The sequence below is a fragment of the Megalobrama amblycephala genome, linkage group LG20 (genome assembly GCF_018812025.1).
Source record: "Megalobrama amblycephala isolate DHTTF-2021 linkage group LG20, ASM1881202v1, whole genome shotgun sequence".
Lineage (NCBI taxonomy): Eukaryota > Metazoa > Chordata > Actinopteri > Cypriniformes > Xenocyprididae > Megalobrama > Megalobrama amblycephala.
Window position 1 is genome coordinate 11,407,853 of NC_063063.1, and position 18,445 is coordinate 11,426,297.

At 41.7% G+C, this 18,445-nt stretch overlaps 1 protein-coding gene across 2 annotated transcripts in view; it reads left to right on the plus strand.

The window, feature by feature from the left end:
• plxdc1 (plexin domain containing 1) overlaps window positions 1-18,445 on the plus strand; it is a 448,642-nt gene that overhangs the window by 142,716 nt on the left and 287,481 nt on the right. For both annotated transcript variants that reach the window (XM_048171697.1, XM_048171698.1), the window contains exons 3-4: window positions 10,945-11,088; window positions 11,244-11,313. In XM_048171697.1, the coding sequence (XP_048027654.1) occupies window positions 10,945-11,088; window positions 11,244-11,313 (214 nt within the window). The remainder of the gene's footprint in view (window positions 1-10,944; window positions 11,089-11,243; window positions 11,314-18,445) is intronic.

Sequence of the window (18,445 nt, forward strand, 5' to 3'; positions counted from 1 at the left end):
TTAAAAATGATGATGATGTATGTACAATTGTAAAGGCTTTTAAGTGTTATGAGAAGGCTTCCTCATCAAAAGTTAATTGGGATAAAAGTGAGGCTTTGCAAGTTGGAAAGTGTCTTGTTTACCTGGAGGTTTGAAATGGGGAAATAATGCATTAAAAATATTAGTGTTTTTTTTTTTTTTTACACAACAATATCAAGAAAAGAACTGGGAAGGAATAATGGAGAAGGTGTGTGTAAAAATGTCTAAATGGAAATGGTTGCTGCCCCAGATGTCATATAGAGAACGTGTTTTAGTCATCAATAATGTGGTTGCTTCCATGCTTTGGCACAAATTTATGGTTTTAAATCCACCAAAGGCTTTGATTCAAAGTTTACAGAAGAAAATGTTAGATTTTTTTTGGTCAGGGTGTCATTGGGTGAGAGCTGCAGTCCTTTATCTTCCTCTTTATGAGGGGGGCCAGGAACTTGTTGATTTATCTTCACATATTGTGACTTTTAGAGTGAAAACTGCACAATTTTTTATATGGAAATGGGTTGAGATGGCATGAAACTACAGAATTGCTTCTACAGAAGGCAGGAAGGCTGGGTTACAGCAAGCAGATTTGGTAACACTTTATTTTAGGGTCTTTTAACTAGTTGCTTATTAGCATGCATATTACTAGAATATTGGCTATTTATTAGTACTTATTAAGCACATATTAACGCCTTATTCTGCATGACCTTATTCTACATTCTTAATCCTACCTAATACCTAATCTTAACAACTACCTTACTAACTATTATTAAGCAGCAAATTAGGAGTTTATTGAGGGAAAAGTCATAGTTAATAGTTTCCTATACTAAAGTGTTACTGCAACTTTTTTTGTTAAAAACATCTTTTTATGATTCAGTCATACATGCACGGCAGATTTTGAAGGTATCAGGAGATTTAAATGCCTTACCTAGCATGTTTCTCTTTTTGAAGAGCCACTTTTTAATAATGACTTTATTTGTGTGAGGTCATTAAAGTCTGGCAGTTTACGTTCAGCACTGAGAGAGGCAGGATGTACAAAGATAAGCCATCTCTTTAAAGCCATGCACTCAACCCTAGTTGAATTGGGGAAATTGGCCAATATAAGGTCTGAAAGATTGATTTAAAAATAGTGGAGGAGGTCTGTGAGTCATTGCCACAGTCATTGTTTGTACGCCACTCTGCTTGTTCCTTACATTTGTTTGGAAAAACCTGTAATTATAGAAAACCATTTATATTATACTATTTACATGTTAGTTGGTATGAGAACCCACCCACATATGGAAAGTTGATTTCATTGAGGGAGTTTAAACAATTTAGAAGCCTTTCTGTGTTGTGCGGTCCCAAGACAGCTTTGTGTGCCACAACACCAGTGGATTGGAGCACTTGTTGTCCAGGGACATTGACTGTGGCACAATGCTTATATTGGGCAGAATTATCTGTCCAGCTTCTCTCAAGGAAAAAACATAATTTATGACATGGGCAATTAGGCTAGTTCTTATTTCATTTGAATCTGTCTGTACCCTATTATTCTACCTCTCCTCCTTCTCTTGCTCTTTCCACTAATACCATTGCCTTCCACTCTACCAGGTTCTCATGATTAAAATGAGTCCAAAATCATAATCCAATGCGTCAATCACGAGATATTCTTCACAGAGGTACAACACATAACACCCCATAAGCAAACAGGCACTAACTAAAATCAAATGTAGCTTTCACATGACATGTTTTGCTTATAATTTTTTGAAACATGCACAGATCGTAGAAAATGGGACATAATTACTTACATTGGATGCTCCCAATTAAAATGAGTCTAAAATCAACATGATTAACGCTTTGGATTATGTTGGTTTTGGACTCATTTTAATGCTGTAACTTTTGATTACTTTATGCTATCACCACAAAATTTGATCTAGATGTAGCTCACTTGTAGGGGAACTTCACCAAAAGAATTATCCTCCTAAATGATTTCCTTCCTGAGTTATTGCATTTCAAATAAGAAAGATATGTAAAAGTGTATATATATGTGTGTCAGGGTCGGTTGCAAACAAGGAGAGGATGCTGGATATACCTGAACAACAACAAAGGTTTATTCACAGTACTATCACACAGGAGCAGGAACAGAACAACCAACTTAACATAGACAAGGACAGACAAATGAGTGCAGGAGGAGTGAGTTTTTAAAGGGAGTGCTGATGAGGATGTGCAGGTGTAGGGAATCCATGATGAATGAGATGACGAGCTGACTGGGTGCAGGTGTGGAACAGAAGGGATTATGGGAAGTGGAGTCCGGGGAAGGTGAAACAGACGGTGACTGTGAGATTACTCCGGGCTGACCGGGGTGCCATGGTGGATCTGGCAGCTTGGGAAGCCATGGGGGTGCGGACCAGTTGGGAGGCCATGGGGGTGCTGACCAGTCGAGAGGCCATGGAGGTGCTGACCAGTCGAGAGACCCTGGAGGTGCTGACCAGTCGGGAGGCCCTGGAGGTGCTGACCAGTCGGGACGCCATGGCAGTGCTGGCCACTGGGGATGCCAAGGCAGTGCCGGCCACTCGGGATGCCAAGGCAGTGCTGGCCACTCGGGATGCCAAGGCAGTGCTGGCCACTCAGGACGCCATGGCGGGTCAGGCTCCTTTGGTCCTGTAGCCTTGGCCCAGACCCCAGGCTCGGCCACCAAAAAAAAATACTTGGGTGAGACTCTGGGTGTTTTGGCTCACAGGGATTCTTGAAAAGGGCCGTGGGCTGGAACGGAGCCTGGAGCGGGTTCGTGGAAGACTGGAGCGGGCTCGTGGAGGGCTGGAGCAAGTTCGTGGAGGACTGAAGTGGGCTCGTGGAGGACTGAGTCTGGAGCTGACTCGTGAGCTGGAGCGGGCTCTGTTGTGGAGTCTAATTGCAGCAACGAAGGTTTATTCACAATACTATCACATGAAACACAGGAGCAGGAACAGAACAACCAACTTAACATAGACGATGACAGATAAATGAGTGCAGGAGAAGTGAGTCTTTAAAGGGAGTGCTGATGAGGATGTGCAGGTGTAGGGAATCCATGATGAATGAGATGACGAGCTGACTGGGTGCAGGTGTGGAACAGAAGGGATTATGGGAAGTGGAGTCCGGGGAAGGTGAAACAGACGGTGACTGTGACATATATATATATATATACAAGAGAATGTCCTAATGCAATCAATTTTTTTTCTTCTAAAAAATTTAAGATTCCTAACAAACGATACCTACCTTTTGACTCTCCTTGCTATAGTTTTGGAGTTATGAGTCTTTACACTTGTGCATGTCACCCCCCCCAAAAAAACACAAAAAAACAAACAAACAAAAAAAAATTTTAACTTAAAATAACTTTAAAACTTTAAAAATGCATTCATGTACATTAACAAGGATTTGGGACAATTGTAATGCATTATAATGCAGGATTCTGACATGTTTTCTTATTTTAACACTCTGGAGTCTGGAAACACGCCGTTTTGCAGGATTTTTTTCACATTACAGCAAAACAGATTTAAAATACTAATTTTTTGTCATAGAGACATAAGTAGTATATCAATTGAAACTATAGAATGTCTTCTTTTATTTGGGTACACTCATAGTAAAAACAAAATGTTGTGCTTTTTTAAAATACAGAAAACTAACATGATGCGAAGTCCAATCTGATAGTTCTCAGAAAATGAACTGTAATTTAGTCAATACTAATGACACAAAAATGAGACTTATGTCTAAAGAAATGTTGAAATTTCAGGTTTTAAATCGTGTAAGTCAAATTGAAAACAAAAATTCTCTGTTTATGTAATCTGTATGAAAATAGAGACATGTCAGACATTTGTGAGTCAGCTCATTATTCACTAATTCAAATAACACGCCCTCAGATGCAAATTCTGAGGCAATACATGTATACATCATCACAATCGTGTATTCATTATCTTAAAAAGTGTTTGTCTGCATGTTATAGCCATGATTATAGCGATCTCTGGAAGCCTCTGTTAGTTCCTGGAATGTCACATGGTATGCCTGTTCTTCATTAGAGTAATTTGTGGACTAAATGTGCACAGAGCGCCCTCCGGCTGCAAGTATGAATTGAAAACACAGTATCCGACGAGCTCTCACGAGCTGGAGAGAGTTCGGAGAGGATCAGGTAGACCTGTTTGCCTCACCAGAAACCTCTCACTGCCAGTTGTTTTACTCTCTGACCGGGCGGACACTTGGGACAGATGCACTGGCACACAGCTGGCCCCGGGGCCTGCGCAAATATGCGTTTCCCCCAGTGAGCCTACTTGCACAGACACTGTGCAAAGTCAGGGAGGACGAGGAGCGGGTCCTGTTAGTTGCGCCCTATTGGCCCAACCGGACCTGGTTCCCAGAACTCTCACTCCTCGCGACAGCCCCTCCCTGGCCCATTCCTCTGAGGAAGGACCTTCTTTCTTAGAGACGGGGCACTCTTTGGCACCCGCGTCCAGACCTCTGGAAACTCCATGTCTGGTCCCTGGACGGGACGCGGAGGTTCTAGGTGACTTACCCCCTGAGGTACTTAACACCATCACTTCGGCACGTGCACCGTCTACAAGACGTGCTTACGCCTCGAATTGGAACCTGTTCGTCGAGTGGTGTTCTTCTTGCCGAGAAGACCCCCGAAGATGCTCGATCAGAGTCGTGCTGTCCTTCTTGCAGCAAGGGTTGGAGCGTAGGCTGTCCCCCTCCACCCTCAAAGTCCACACTGCTGCTATCTCCGCTTACCACGACCACATAGATGGCAAAACTGTTGGTCAGCACAGCCTGGTCATCAGGTTCCTTAGGGGGGCGAGACGGTTAAATCCTCCTCGACCTCCCTCCATACCCTCTTGGGACCTCGCTTTGGTGCTTCGAGCACTTCAGATTGCTCCCTTTGAGCCCTTGCAATCAGCAGACTTAAAGATTCTGTCTCTGAAGACTTTGCTGCTGGTTGCATTGGCCTCCATCAAGAGGGTAGGGGACCTGCAGTCATTTTCGGTTGACGAATCGTGCCTGGAGTTCGGGCCGGGTGACAGCCACGTGGTACTGAGACCCCGGCCTGGCTATGTGCCCAAGGTTCCTACCACTCCCTTCAGGGACCAGGTAGTGAGCCTGCAAGCGCTGCCCTCGGAGGAGGCAGACCCAGCCCTGGCTTTGCTCTGTCCAGTCTGCGCTTTGCGACTGTACATAGACAGAACTCAAAGCTTCAGGACCTCAGACCAGCTCTTTGTCTGTTACGGAGGCCAGCAGTAGGGAAAGGCTGTCTCCAAGCAGAGGATGGCCCACTGGATAGTGGATGCCATCGCCCTGGCTTACCAAGCTCAGGGCGTGCCCTGCCCGCTCAGGTTGCATGCTCACTCCATGAGAGGTGTAGCATCCTCCTGGGCGCTGGCTCGTGGCGCCTCGCTAACAGACATTTGTAGAGCTGCGGGCTGGGCGACACCTAACACGTTCGCTATATACTATAGCATTCGTGTTGAGCCGGTCTCCTCCCGTGTTCTCGCCTCAGGTCAGAGGCACGGAGAGGCCCCGGCTTAGTGTCGGCTTGCTGCGCTACATGCGCTCTTTTTCTCCAGAGAGTCCCTACGGGCAGACCCTGTTGAGTCCTCCGGTTACCCTTCGGCAGCCGACGTGGCGCCAGGCCTATACTCCGTTGCATCCTTGAGAACCGGATTTAGGCTGGGTTCCATATGTGTGACCCTACGGGGATCCCATATGGTTTTTCCACGGTTGCTCCTAAACGAAGCCCGTGTCTTTCCCTCTGGGAGAACCCATCTCTCATCGAGTTGTACAACCATATGTTATAGTCCATATGTACTCCTCCACATAACTCCTTCAGGGAAGGATGTGGCTTCCGCAGCGTTCCTTTCCTAACGAATGGTTACACTTTCCCAGCGTTATCCAATAGTCTCACTGAATGGGTTTGGGAACAGCAGTGATCGACCCTCTCTGTGTGTTAGCCCTGTCCCACCATCCTTAGGCAAGGGGGCTCAGGTGGCTTACAACACAGCGCTGGAAAAGGGCAGCTACTGTGGCGCTTTGGTAGGGATTCCTATTCGTCGGTCTGTCCGACGTACGTCGAACGTGACCGACTGAATGGGAACGTCATGGTTACAAAGGTAACCCTCGTTCCCTGAAGGAGGGAACAGAGACGTACGTCCTATCGCCACAGTCGTTGTCCTGCTGATGCTGCCGCCTGCTTGGTTCGGCTCCTCAGAGAAAACCTGAAGATGCAACGCACCTGCTGCTCATTATATACCCGCGCTGCGAGGCGAGCAGCTAATACATATGATTGCATGCCAATGTGCATTGGCTCATTGTAGTTACACTCGAAGTAGATTGGCCTCTCTAGCGAGATTCCTATTCGTCGGTCTGTCCGACATACGTCTCCGTTCCCTCCTTCAGGGAACGAGGGTTACCTTTGTAACCGAGACGTTCAGTAGTCACTGCATAATGAAGCTCTGCAGTTTTCTCTATTAATGAATTTATCAAAAATAAATATTAACAACAAAACTACAAGTGTGTTCTCTGTTGATTTGATAACAAATTCAGCTGTAGATACACAAATACATGAATGAAAATACATGTTTTTCTTGTTCTTTAATCATGTTCTTCGTTAATCATGTTCTTCTTTAATCATGTTCTTCAAAGTTCTTTAATGACAAGTTAGTTGTATAACAATGAGTTTTAGCAAAAAATAAATGAGTAAGTAAATAAATAAGTAAATGTAGTGTAATCATTGAATCAACAAACTTTATAGATCTTGCCTCTCATTTACAACTGGCCAAAGAATTTGGCAAATCAACATCTCAGCATATATTTTCATGAGTCATGCATCGTGGGAAGAAAAGCAGTGAATGTTGGATCCATCCTTGTGCCTCAACTTCTCCACAAGCCTCTTCCATCACTTGAAGAAGACTTACTTGGTTGGTAGGGCTGTGATCATATGCTTTCCATCTCCAAGAGAAGAATATGCTATAAGGAACACCATCCCGAAATGTGGGTGATGCTCAGACCACTCTTGTACCGGTGCTGAATGGTGAAAGTGGACAACACAATTTTGCTCAGTTTGCTCCTGATCACCCTATGGAAAGTTGATTTCATTGAGGGAGTTTAAACAATTTAGAAGCCTTTCTGTGTTGCGCGGTCCCAAGACAGCATTGTGTGCCACAACACCAGTGGATTGGAGCACTTGTTGTCCAGGGACATTGACTGTGGCACAATGCTTATATTGGGCGAACTATCTGTCCAGCTTCTCTCAAGGAAAAAACATAATTTATGACATGGGCAAATAGGTTAACTCTTATTAGGGCCCGAGCACCGATGGTGTGAGGACCCTATTGGAATTGCTCAGCCAATTATTATTCTTCTCCAAAATGAATCGCATTTTTGAGGGCCTAAACGTTCTCAAAAACTCATGAAACTTTGCACACGTGTCAGAAGTGGTGAAAATTTACATCTGATATGGGTTTCAGAATTAGGTGTGGCAAAATGGCTCGATAGCGCCACCTACAAAATTTCAATTAAGCGCCCTTCGTGCTACGTTTCACGTACAGTTATGAAATTCGGTAGACAGATGTAACAGCCCAATACCTACAAAAAAGCCCCGGGTGCAAAGTTTGTAAACCCAACAGGAAGTGAGATATTTTGAATTTTCTCTACAAAATTTTGGCAGTTTTTGCCATTTCCACATGTTGTACTTTAACAAACTCCTCCTAGAGCTTTAATCAGATCAACATCATATTTGGTCTGTCTAATCTAAAGGCCTTTGAGACATTAAATTGCGAAGATCTAGAGTTTTCACTGAAGGGCGTGTCCGTGGCGGCCTGGCAAAGTTCGATGTTTCGCCATGAAACAGGAAGTTGTTGTAACTCAGGTATACGATGTCTGATCTGCCCCAAACTTCACATGTTTTATTAGAGTCCTGGCCTGAAGACATCTTCATAACAATATTCAGTTACAGTCATAGCGCCACCTGGGGGCAACAGGAAATGACATGTTTTACACTGTGATTAACTCCTCATAGAGATTAAACCAGAAGCACATCATATATGGCCAGTCTAATCTTAAGGCCTTTGAGATGTTAAATTGCAAAGATCTTGAGTTTTCGCTGAAGGGCGTGTCCGTGGTGACCGACAAAGTCTGATGTTTCGCCATGTAAGGTGAATCACTTTTTTGAGGGCCGAAACATACTCGAAAACTCATAAAACTTTGCAGATGCATCAGAAGTGGTGAACATTTACATCTGATATGGGTTTCAGAATTAAGTGTGGCAAAATGGCTCGATAGCGCCACCTAAAAAATTTCAACAAAGTGCCCCTGACACTACGTTTCACGTACAGGTATGAAATTTGGTACACACATCTAACAGCCCAATACCTACAAAAAAGTCTGGAGTGAAATCTGTTCTTGGAGTGAAATCTGAAAACCAACAGGAAGTCAGATATTTTGAATTTTCTCAGCAAAATTTGTGCAGTTTTTGCCATTTCCAGACGTTGTACTTTAACAAACTCCTCCTAGAGCTTTAATCAGATCAACATCATATTTGGTCAGTCTAATCTAAAGGCCTTTATGACGTTAAATTGTGAAGATCTAGAGTTTTCGCTGAAGGGTGTGGCCGTAGCGGCCTGCCAAATTTCGATGTTTTGCCATGAAACAGGAAGTTGTTGTAACTCAAGCATACAATGTCTGATCTGCCCCAAACTTCACAAGTTTTATTAGAGTCCTGACCTGAAGATATCTATATGCCAATGTTCAGTTGCAGTCATAGCGCCACCTGCCAGCAACAGGAAATGACATGTTTTACATTGTGATTAACTCCTCAAAGACATTTAATAATAACAACATCATATATGGTCAGTCTAATCTTAAGGCCTTAGCGACATTTAATTGCAAAGATCTTGTGTTTTCGTTGAAGGGCGTGTCCGTGGCAGCCTGACAAATTCTGATGTTTCGCCATGAATGATGAAGCTGTTGTAACTCAAGCATACAATGTCCGATCTGCTCCAAACTTCACGTGTGATAAGAGTCCTGGCCTAAAGACAGCTATATGCCAATATTCAGTTAGTCATAGTGCCACCTGCTGGCAACAGGAAATGGTATGCTTTACACTTTAGTTCACTCTCAGAAAAACATTTTAATATGCCATGATGTACCAAACATACTAGAAATGTGTTAAATTATGAAACACTTGGCTAAGTGCTAATGTATGCGATTAAAGCCAAGAAACAGGAAGTTCTAGTAACTCAGGCATACAATGTCCGATCTGCTCCAAACTTCGCATGTTTGATAATAGTCCTGGCCTGAGGACATCTACATGGCAATATTTGGTTACGGTCAAAGCGCCACCTGTTGGCAGCAGGAAGTGTGGCACTTTGAAATGTCTTGGCTATATTTCTCCTGTATTTACTCACTTGCATCCATGTCACCCACTGTTCACTGTTTTCCTGATGCCAAAGGGTGGCGGTGAGCCCGGGTGCGAGGGCCCTTTCATCGCTGCTTGCAGCTTTAATTTCATTTGAAACTCGTCTGTACCCTATTCTTCTACCTCTCCTCCTTCCTCTTCTCTTTTCCTCTCTCCCTTTGAATTTCCTGTGTTGTGTGTATTACTAACTTAGCAGATATTTATTTGGGGTTAATTGAGAACATTCCAAGTACAACAGAGATTTTAACATATAACCTATGTTTTGATTGTTGTTTCAGGAGTTCACACTTACAAATAGGTCAGATAAAATAAATGGTATATGTATTTGGCTGCTGTCCGGGGAGAGGGCTCCGAGCTCGGTATTTGGCCCGAACACAGAGTACCCCCACCCCCCTATTTAGGTTAGGGAGTAACCAAGTGAGTGTGAGGAGACAGGGTGGTGGAGGGATGCTGAAAACTGTCGAGGATTCATGGGTTGAGTTGACTGTGGTTATATATATGCCTGTACTCATTCTGATTGGGTAGATATGTTGATTACTGATTGCTGACAGCTGATTGAGATGATGTGATAATTGGATAGCTTATTTGACTTTGTTCCTCCCGAACTACGTTAATAAAACATCATGTTTGTAAAAATGGTGCACAAATGATTGGGTCCCACTTTATATTAAGTGGCCTTAACTACTAAGTACTTACATCAAAAAATAAGTACAATGTACTTATTGGGTTCATATTGAATTGCAAAACACTTTTGCTGCTATTGAGGTGGAATACGGGTAAGGTTAGGAAAAGCTTTGGTGGTATGGGTAGGTTTAAGGGTAGGGGTAAGGGTTAAGGGATGGGTCAACAGTGTAATTATAAATGTAATTACAGAAATTAATTACAGATGTAATTACATGCAGGTGTTTTTAAGATATAAGTACAATGTAAAAACATGTATGTACACAATAAGTGCATTGTATCAAATGATTAATTTAAATGTAAGTACATAGTAGTTAAGGCCACTTAATATAAAGTGGGTCCAATGATTGTGATTTTTGTAAAACCAATAAAAAGAGCTGCAATTGTTTTCGCCTGATATATTAAAGTTTTGGCTGGACATATGAACTACTGTGAAAACATTTGGGAATTTTTTGCAGGTGTTTTGAGAAAATGATGCATGTGATTTAAAATTTGCATGAAATGAAGGAAAATTTAAGTGTTCAGAATTTAAGTGTTCAGATTACTGTGGTAACTGTTTTAGGAACAGTGACCTGAGTTTGGAGAAATTTGTCAAATTGATTGAGAAAAACTGTAAGTAGCAAATCATAAATCTTTTAGGATATTGTGATGTTTTTACTGGCAAGCAAGAGAAAAATATTGATTAAAAAAAATTATTTGAAGTGCATTGTCCTTATTTGATTCTTTTGACCTCTTCTTCCTAATCCGTTCAATTTCTTAAAAAAAATTCAATGATTGTCCAATTTCGAATGTTTTATGGGCATATCATTCACATATTTTCTCAATTTGTCTTTCAGGAGGACTCTCAGAGGTACTACTCCTGGCACAGTTTTGGTCCTGGTGACAAACGTACACAGGAACTCTGGGTGAATCTTGATTCAGTGCATCAAGGACCTGTAAGAGTGCACACTATCCTGTCTAACACACACCGACAGGCATCGGTGAGACAACTACACACATCTTATTCTAAACATCTTATTTTAGCTTATTATCATGTTGTTACATGGCATTTTAACTCCCTGCCTACATTTCTTGTTTCTCTCTCTCTCTCTCTCTCTTCCTCTTATATATTTTTCTTTATCATACTCCTCACTAGCGGGTGGCACTAACCTTTAACTTCCCTTTCTATGGACACCAAGTGAGACAAATCACCATAGCAACTGGAGGTATTGTATATAGACTCTATTCATCTATCTCCTCTATAAGGCCATTTAGAGCACATCAGACTGGTTTGTGTTTGCCTTAGCTTTAGCATCCACCGCTAATCAGGAAGAAACTTCAGTTATATGTTTTATTTTACAATTGCTATTTCTTAATACTTAGGTCACTTTTCGAAACTCTTTACACAGTTTTCCTAACCAATTTTTATCAACAGTTAATTTCACATTCAGAATGCTCTAAAACTACCAAAACACTTCATACTGTCACGTGTGACTGTAGTGAAGTAACGTAGTGAAGTAAAGACGAATGGCTCAAATGGGTGTAGTCTTTAATATAATAATTCACAAGAGAAGCTCAGGGGAAAACACAACTATGTTACATAGACGAGAACGGACCAAGAACTAAGGAGAACACATAGGAACCCTGACAGCATGCCCCCCTCATGCCATGCAAGGTCCAAATGAGGAAGGAAGGCAGGGGCTCTGGAGGAAGACATAGGCATGGAAGAGTTTTTGATTGACAAAAACAGTACAGTGGGGGAGTGGAGAGTGGGAGGAGCCAAGGGGGAGCCAGGAGCAGGATGGGCCAGGTTGGTCCAGAGAGCAGCCATGATGAGGCCCCAGGGTGGAATCGAAGGCGGGAGGGGCCATGGTGGAGACTTGACAGGCGCCACTCTGGGGACGGCAGATGGAAACGCCACTTGAGATGGAGACCCAGGTGGAGCTGACACACCAATGAGAACATGCAACATCGCTGGCACTGGAGACTGAGATGAAGCCGCGGCAATGAGCAACTGAGGTGGAACACGGGAACCTGAAGACTGAGGAGGAACCGGTGGAACTGAGGACGAAGGCGGAGCCAGACAGAACTGAAGGTGCAGGCAGGACAACATCTGACCAAAGCGGAGCCTGTGGGACGAGGGAGCCTGGTGGACTTTTAAGACTGAACGTTTCCGGTGGAGCCAAGGGAGGGAGGAGCTGAGGCGGAGGCGATGCGTCGACAGGAGTGTTGGGTTCAGAGGCTGGAGGCGGAGTCAGGATGAGCAGGTGGCCTGAAGCACTGAAGCAGATCCACACAGTTAGGTGCAGGAGATTAAGGGGGGCTGAAGGGTACCAGAAAAGGTGGGGTTGAGGAACTGACATTTAAAGGAGGTGTGAGAAGGAGGCTTGGAGGGATCACAAGAGATACAGGGCTAGACAGAACCAGCGGGGAAACAGGCAGTTCAGGGCTGGACGGAACCAGCAGGAAGACAGGCAGTAAAAAAAAAGCTGCAAAAAATGAATAACTGTTAGTTCCATTCTTCTGTCACATGTGGCTGTAATGAAATAACACACAAAGACAAATGGCTGAAAAGGAAACTTTTGTAATCTTTAATAATCCACCGGAGAAGCTCAGGGGAAAACACACCCACGTTACATAGACGAGAATGGACAAAGAACTAGGAATAGCACAGAGCTTAAATAATCAACTAATAAAATGGTTTACAGAACAGGTGGACATTACACAATGTTTTCTTTTGTAAAAATGTATTTACAAAACAAGAATGACAGTTCTCTACTGTTAAGAATTTGCTACATGTTACATGTTTACACTACACAACAAAATTAATATGAGTTGTCCCCTTTGGATAGATTGCAATAAAATTGAAAGACTAACACCTGTGTAGGTGTTCAGGGAGCATTACATGAATGATCAACTTTTATCTTTAAAATATGAATGATTTTTCACATAAATCAGCATTTCATCATATGATAAGAATGAAATCTTTTCATTTTGCTGACTGTATTACAACACAAAGAATGAATGAGAAATGCAGCATTTTTTTTATATATCTTTACATATACAGTGGGGAAAATAATTATTTGATCCCCTGCTGATTTTGTAAGTTTGCCCACTTACAAAGAAACAAGGAGTCTATAATTTTTTATGGTAAATTTATTTTAATGGATAGAGACAGAATATCAACCCAAAAGTCCAGAAAGAACACATTATATAAAGGTTATAAATTGATTAGCATTTGATCAAGTGAAATAAGTATTTGATCCCCTACCAACCAGCAAGAATTCTGTCTCCTACAAATTGTTTATGTGCTCATAAACTGTGCTGTCGAACAGAGATTAGTCCCATCACTTTAAGAAAATACTTCTAATGTCAGCTCGTTGTGTGCATAAAAGACACCTGTCCAAAGAATCTGCATCTTCTATTCAAACCTCTCACCACCATGGGCAAGAGCACCAAAGAGCTGTCAAAGGATGTCAGGGACAAGATTATAGACCTGCACAAGGCTGGAATGGGCTAAGACCATCAGCAAGAAGCTTGGTGAGAAGGAGATGTTGGAAATCTCAGAAGCAAAGACCAGGAGAGTTGGATGTATCTTCAGCAGGATTCTTTATTAAGAACACATGCTGTCGGAAGCTGTAGTCATCAAGTCTGACTAAGGCAGTGTACTTGGTAGTTCATATACATTCAAGGGGGGGAGGGATACATAGAGTAGAGGTGTGGACAATCTAAACAAAGCATGCAAATGCAGTACAGGAATCAGATCATTCCCTACATTTCCCAGCCATGATCTAATCAGCATAAATGTGTCATTCAAATGCATAGGTGCTAATCCAATCAGTCTGACAGTATCACCCATACCTTTACATTATCACAGAGACAAAAGCACCGCTGTATCTTGAGCTAGTCATGCCAAATGGTCAGGAATACAAAAGGTTAATGTCTCAGACATCTGGGCTGCCTGCCTTGATCTCCTTTAGAATGTCATTATCTTTACCTCAAAATGGAAAACACAATTTTGGGGAGAAGGGTTCAGAACCCCTTCTTTCAATTCGCCTTTGCTGGAATGCTGAAACTCAGAATTATTTACAGCACTTTCAAAATCATTGAATTCTGACTCTTTCAGGATTTGTGAAATTAGCTGGGTGATTTCAGCTAGGGACATATCATAGAGCTTCATTTTTCTGGACAACTTCAGTTATCTGTTTCTGGACAATTTCTATGCACTGATGGCAATTCTTTCTATGTCTTCAGGACCTATAGCGGTACTGACTGCTTGTATCTGCAGTATGGGGGTTACAGATGTAACTGTGTCAACCCCTTTTACCCTACTCTGAGCCTTTTGTCTCGTTCCACACACTTCAACTGCATTTACATCTTTATCCATCAATCCAGTATTGCTATTGTCATCTAGTCTACAGAAAGACTGTAAGTCAGGATAGCTTTCATCTGACTGCTGGTCTTTTGAGTCACATTTGGTTGAGGCTTTGTTAAGGCCCAACTTCTGAGTGAGACGAGACACTCGAGTGTGCAACTGTTTGTTCTGGTCTTCTAACTTAGCAATACGTTGGATTTGTTCTTTTGCAATGGATAGAGTAAATTCTCTGTGGCAGCAGATAATGCCCTTCATATTTTTCTTCCGAATACAAGCACCAAGTACCTTTTTGCATTCTTCAATGGACCAAACTTTTTCTGGATGAATCCCAAATTTCTTTGTCAAATCCAATCTGATTGACTCAGTCACTATTGAGTCCATGTGCTTTCCTAACAATGATTTGAACTCACTATCTGTCCATAAAGGGGTAGCTAGTCCACCTTTATCCGTTGTTGGAATTAGTCTAGCGTTCTTTCTCAGCATTTTGTAATGTCTTTCTGACACAACAATACACTTCAACACTTCCCTGACAGAGCAGAGGTTAACCTAGTTAATGCACATCATAATGTATTCAACCATCTTTGACGAGCAGAGTAGAACCAACTTGCTAACACGCTGTAACAGTTGTAACCTTCCCTGAATTAACAGAGGGTGAACTTTCTTCTCTAGCAAAGTAGAGGATGGCTATTCTGTTAATACACCACCTTCCCCTGATTAAACAGAGGATAAACAACCTTCCCTTATAAAGCAGAGGATAGTGGTAGTTCATATACATTCAAGGGGGGAGGGATACATAGAGTAGAGGTGTGGACAATCTAAACAAAGCATGCAAATGCAGTACAGGAATCAGATCATTCCCTACATTTCCCAGCCATGATCTAATCAGCATAAATGTATCATTCAAATGCATAGGTGCTAATCCAATCAGTCTGACAGTATCACCCATACCTTTACATTATCATAGAGACAAAAGCACCGCTGTATCTTGAGCTTGTCATGCCAAATGGTCAGGAAGACAAAAGGTTAATGTCTCAGACATCTGGGCTGCCTGCCTTGATCTCCTTTAGAATGTCATTATCTTTACCTCAAAATGGAAAACACAATATACCTCACCTTAGTAATTCATGTGAGGTGATGTCAGTATGTAGGATCAACAGATCTTAAACAGATTATTAAAGTTGTAATCCCACAGAGACAACTGTTGGTGCGATTATTCGGAAATGGAAGAAATACAAAATAACCATCAGTTGCCCTCTGTCTGGAGCTCCATGCAAGATCTCACCTCATGGGGTAAAGATGATGATGAGAAAGGTGAGGGATCAGCCCAGAACTACACGGGAGGAGCTTGTAAATGATCTCAAGGTAGTTGAGACCACATTCACCAAGAAAACCATTGGTAACACACTACGCCACAATGGATTGAAATCCTGCAGTGCCCGCAAGGTCCCCCTGCTCAAAAAGGCACATGTACAGGCCCGTCTGAAGTTTGCCAATTAACATCTAAATGATTCAGAGAAGGCTTGGGACAAATTGTCATGGTCAGATGAGACCAAAATTGAGCTCTTTGGCATCAACTCAACTCGCTGTGTTTGGAGGGAGAGAAATGCTGACTATGACCCCAAGAACACCATTCCTACAGACAAGCATGGAGGTGGAAACATAAGCTTTGGGGCTGTTTCTCTGCTAAGGGTACAGGATGACTTCACTGCATTGAGAGATTGATGAACGGGGCCATGTACCATAAAATCTTGGACGAGAACCTCTTTCCTTCAGATCCTCTCACCTTCAGGACTCTGAAGATGGGTCGTGGATGGGTCTTCCAGCATGATAATGACCCAAAATATTCCACCAAGGAAACAAAGGAGTGGCTCATGAAGAAGCACATTAAGGTCATGGAGTGGCCTAGCCAGTCTCCAGACCTTAATCCTATAGAAAATCTGTGGAGGGAAACTTTGTGAAACTTTGAGTTGCCAAGTGACAGCCAAGAAACCTTAAGGTTTTAGAGAGGACCTGTAAAGAGGAGCGGACCAAAGTCACTCCTGAGATGTGTGCAAATCTGGTGACCAACTACAAGAAACGTCTTACCTCTGTGCTTGCCAACAAGGGTTTCTCCACCAAGTACCAAGTCATGTTTTACTTGGGGATCAAATACTTATTTCACTCACTGAAATGCGAATCAATGTATAACCTTTATATAATGTGTTTTTTGTTTTTTTTTTGGATTTTTTGTTTGATATTCTGTCTCTATCCATTAAAATAAACCTACCATAAAAATTATAGACCCCTCATTTCTTTATAAGTAGACAAACTAACAAAATCAGCAGGGGATCAAATAATTACTTTCCCCGCTGTAGTAATTTACTTGTGAAAAAATAAAAGTTGAAAAAAAAAAATCTGGAAGCAATAATTACAAAAAATAAAGAAATATAAACACAAGCAAAACATCAAAAACATGTATAGTATAATCACGTATATGCAGGATTGGAGTCCCAGCTCTCATGATGCCAAGAGGCCTTTCTGTATGAAGATTGTTTCAAAGACATAGAGGACAGGTGAATTGAAGACTATAAGTTTGCCTGTATGTGTGAGTGTGAATATGAATGTATGCATGTGTGTTATCCCTGTGATGGACTGGCCATATGTCCAGGGTGTTTTCTTGTGATGCTTCCTAGAGATAATTCTGAAGCCATCCCGATTTACCCGATTTTAAAAATTACAGATTTTATTATTATTATTATTATTATTATTACTATTATTACTAAGAGTGACTAACAATAAGACACCTGGGTAGGGTTTCAGCTTAAATTGCAATTAGTTGTGTTTGGAATAATTATTATTATTTCATTGCATTTCATTCCTGGGTAGGTTTTCAGCTTAAAGGTGCTCTAAGTGATCCTGGGTGGATGTAACTTCCTGTTGACGTTCAAAGTGTTGTCAAACAAAACAGAGGCTAGCTAGACCCCCCCCCCCTCCCCCTCCGTGCTTCCTGAAACAGTCATGAACGCGCATTTAAAATCATTCTTGTCGGTTATTGGCTGGAGCATGTTTATTATGTTTTGTGGTCCAGGCTGCACCAGTTTGTTTTTATTGCCATTTTCGGAGCTTGTGGCGACTACAGAGACCACGTTTTTTTTACAGTGTGTTCAGGGGACAGGCAGCTAGCAGATAGTGAGGAGATGTTTTCTGTATGTGACAAAAATATTTTGGCCTAAAAACGCATGACATCACTTAGATCACCTTTAAACTGCAATTAGTTATGTTTGGAATAATAATCACTATTTCATTTCATTGTAAATATCATAAGGGAAACAGGTCAATTCAGATCAAAGGGAATTATTAATTAATTTAAAAGGGGATTTTAAGAGTCACTTATTTTACAGCTGAACAAATTAATCATCCAGCTCTGCAGCGGATATTACAGGTTTTCTCATTCGCTTTGGCTCAGTTCTCAGTTGAGACTTATATTTCTCAAAACAATAAGTTCAGATCTCAGAACAGTTAATTTCTTGTTTACATAAGATTTGAATTTCTTATTGATTTAAGCAAATTGCATGTGTTTTGGCACATGTGTGCAAAAGACTTAGGTACAATACTCTACAATTTGAATAATAACTAAATACATATGGGTTGTTGATCAAAACTAATGAGTTTTCTCAGTGAAATTGTCGCTCTTTACAACTTCTAAATATTTCATCGTTTGAGCCTTTACATACAAAATGATCCATTCAGTTATCAAAATCTGCCAAAAATGCACGTATATTCCATAAATATCTGACATGGAATATTTGTAATGTCTGCTAAATTGGCAAGTGTCCTGCCATTTTAATGAAATAGGAATCACAATCTTACCAATCAATCAATCAAGTTTGGAAGCATACAGTAGGCTATATGGGGTTTGCCCAGCACAATCACTACCATTTTCTGAACATGAAGGAACATCTAAATCCCTAAACATCAAAAAAATGTCACAGTTGCTTGTCGTG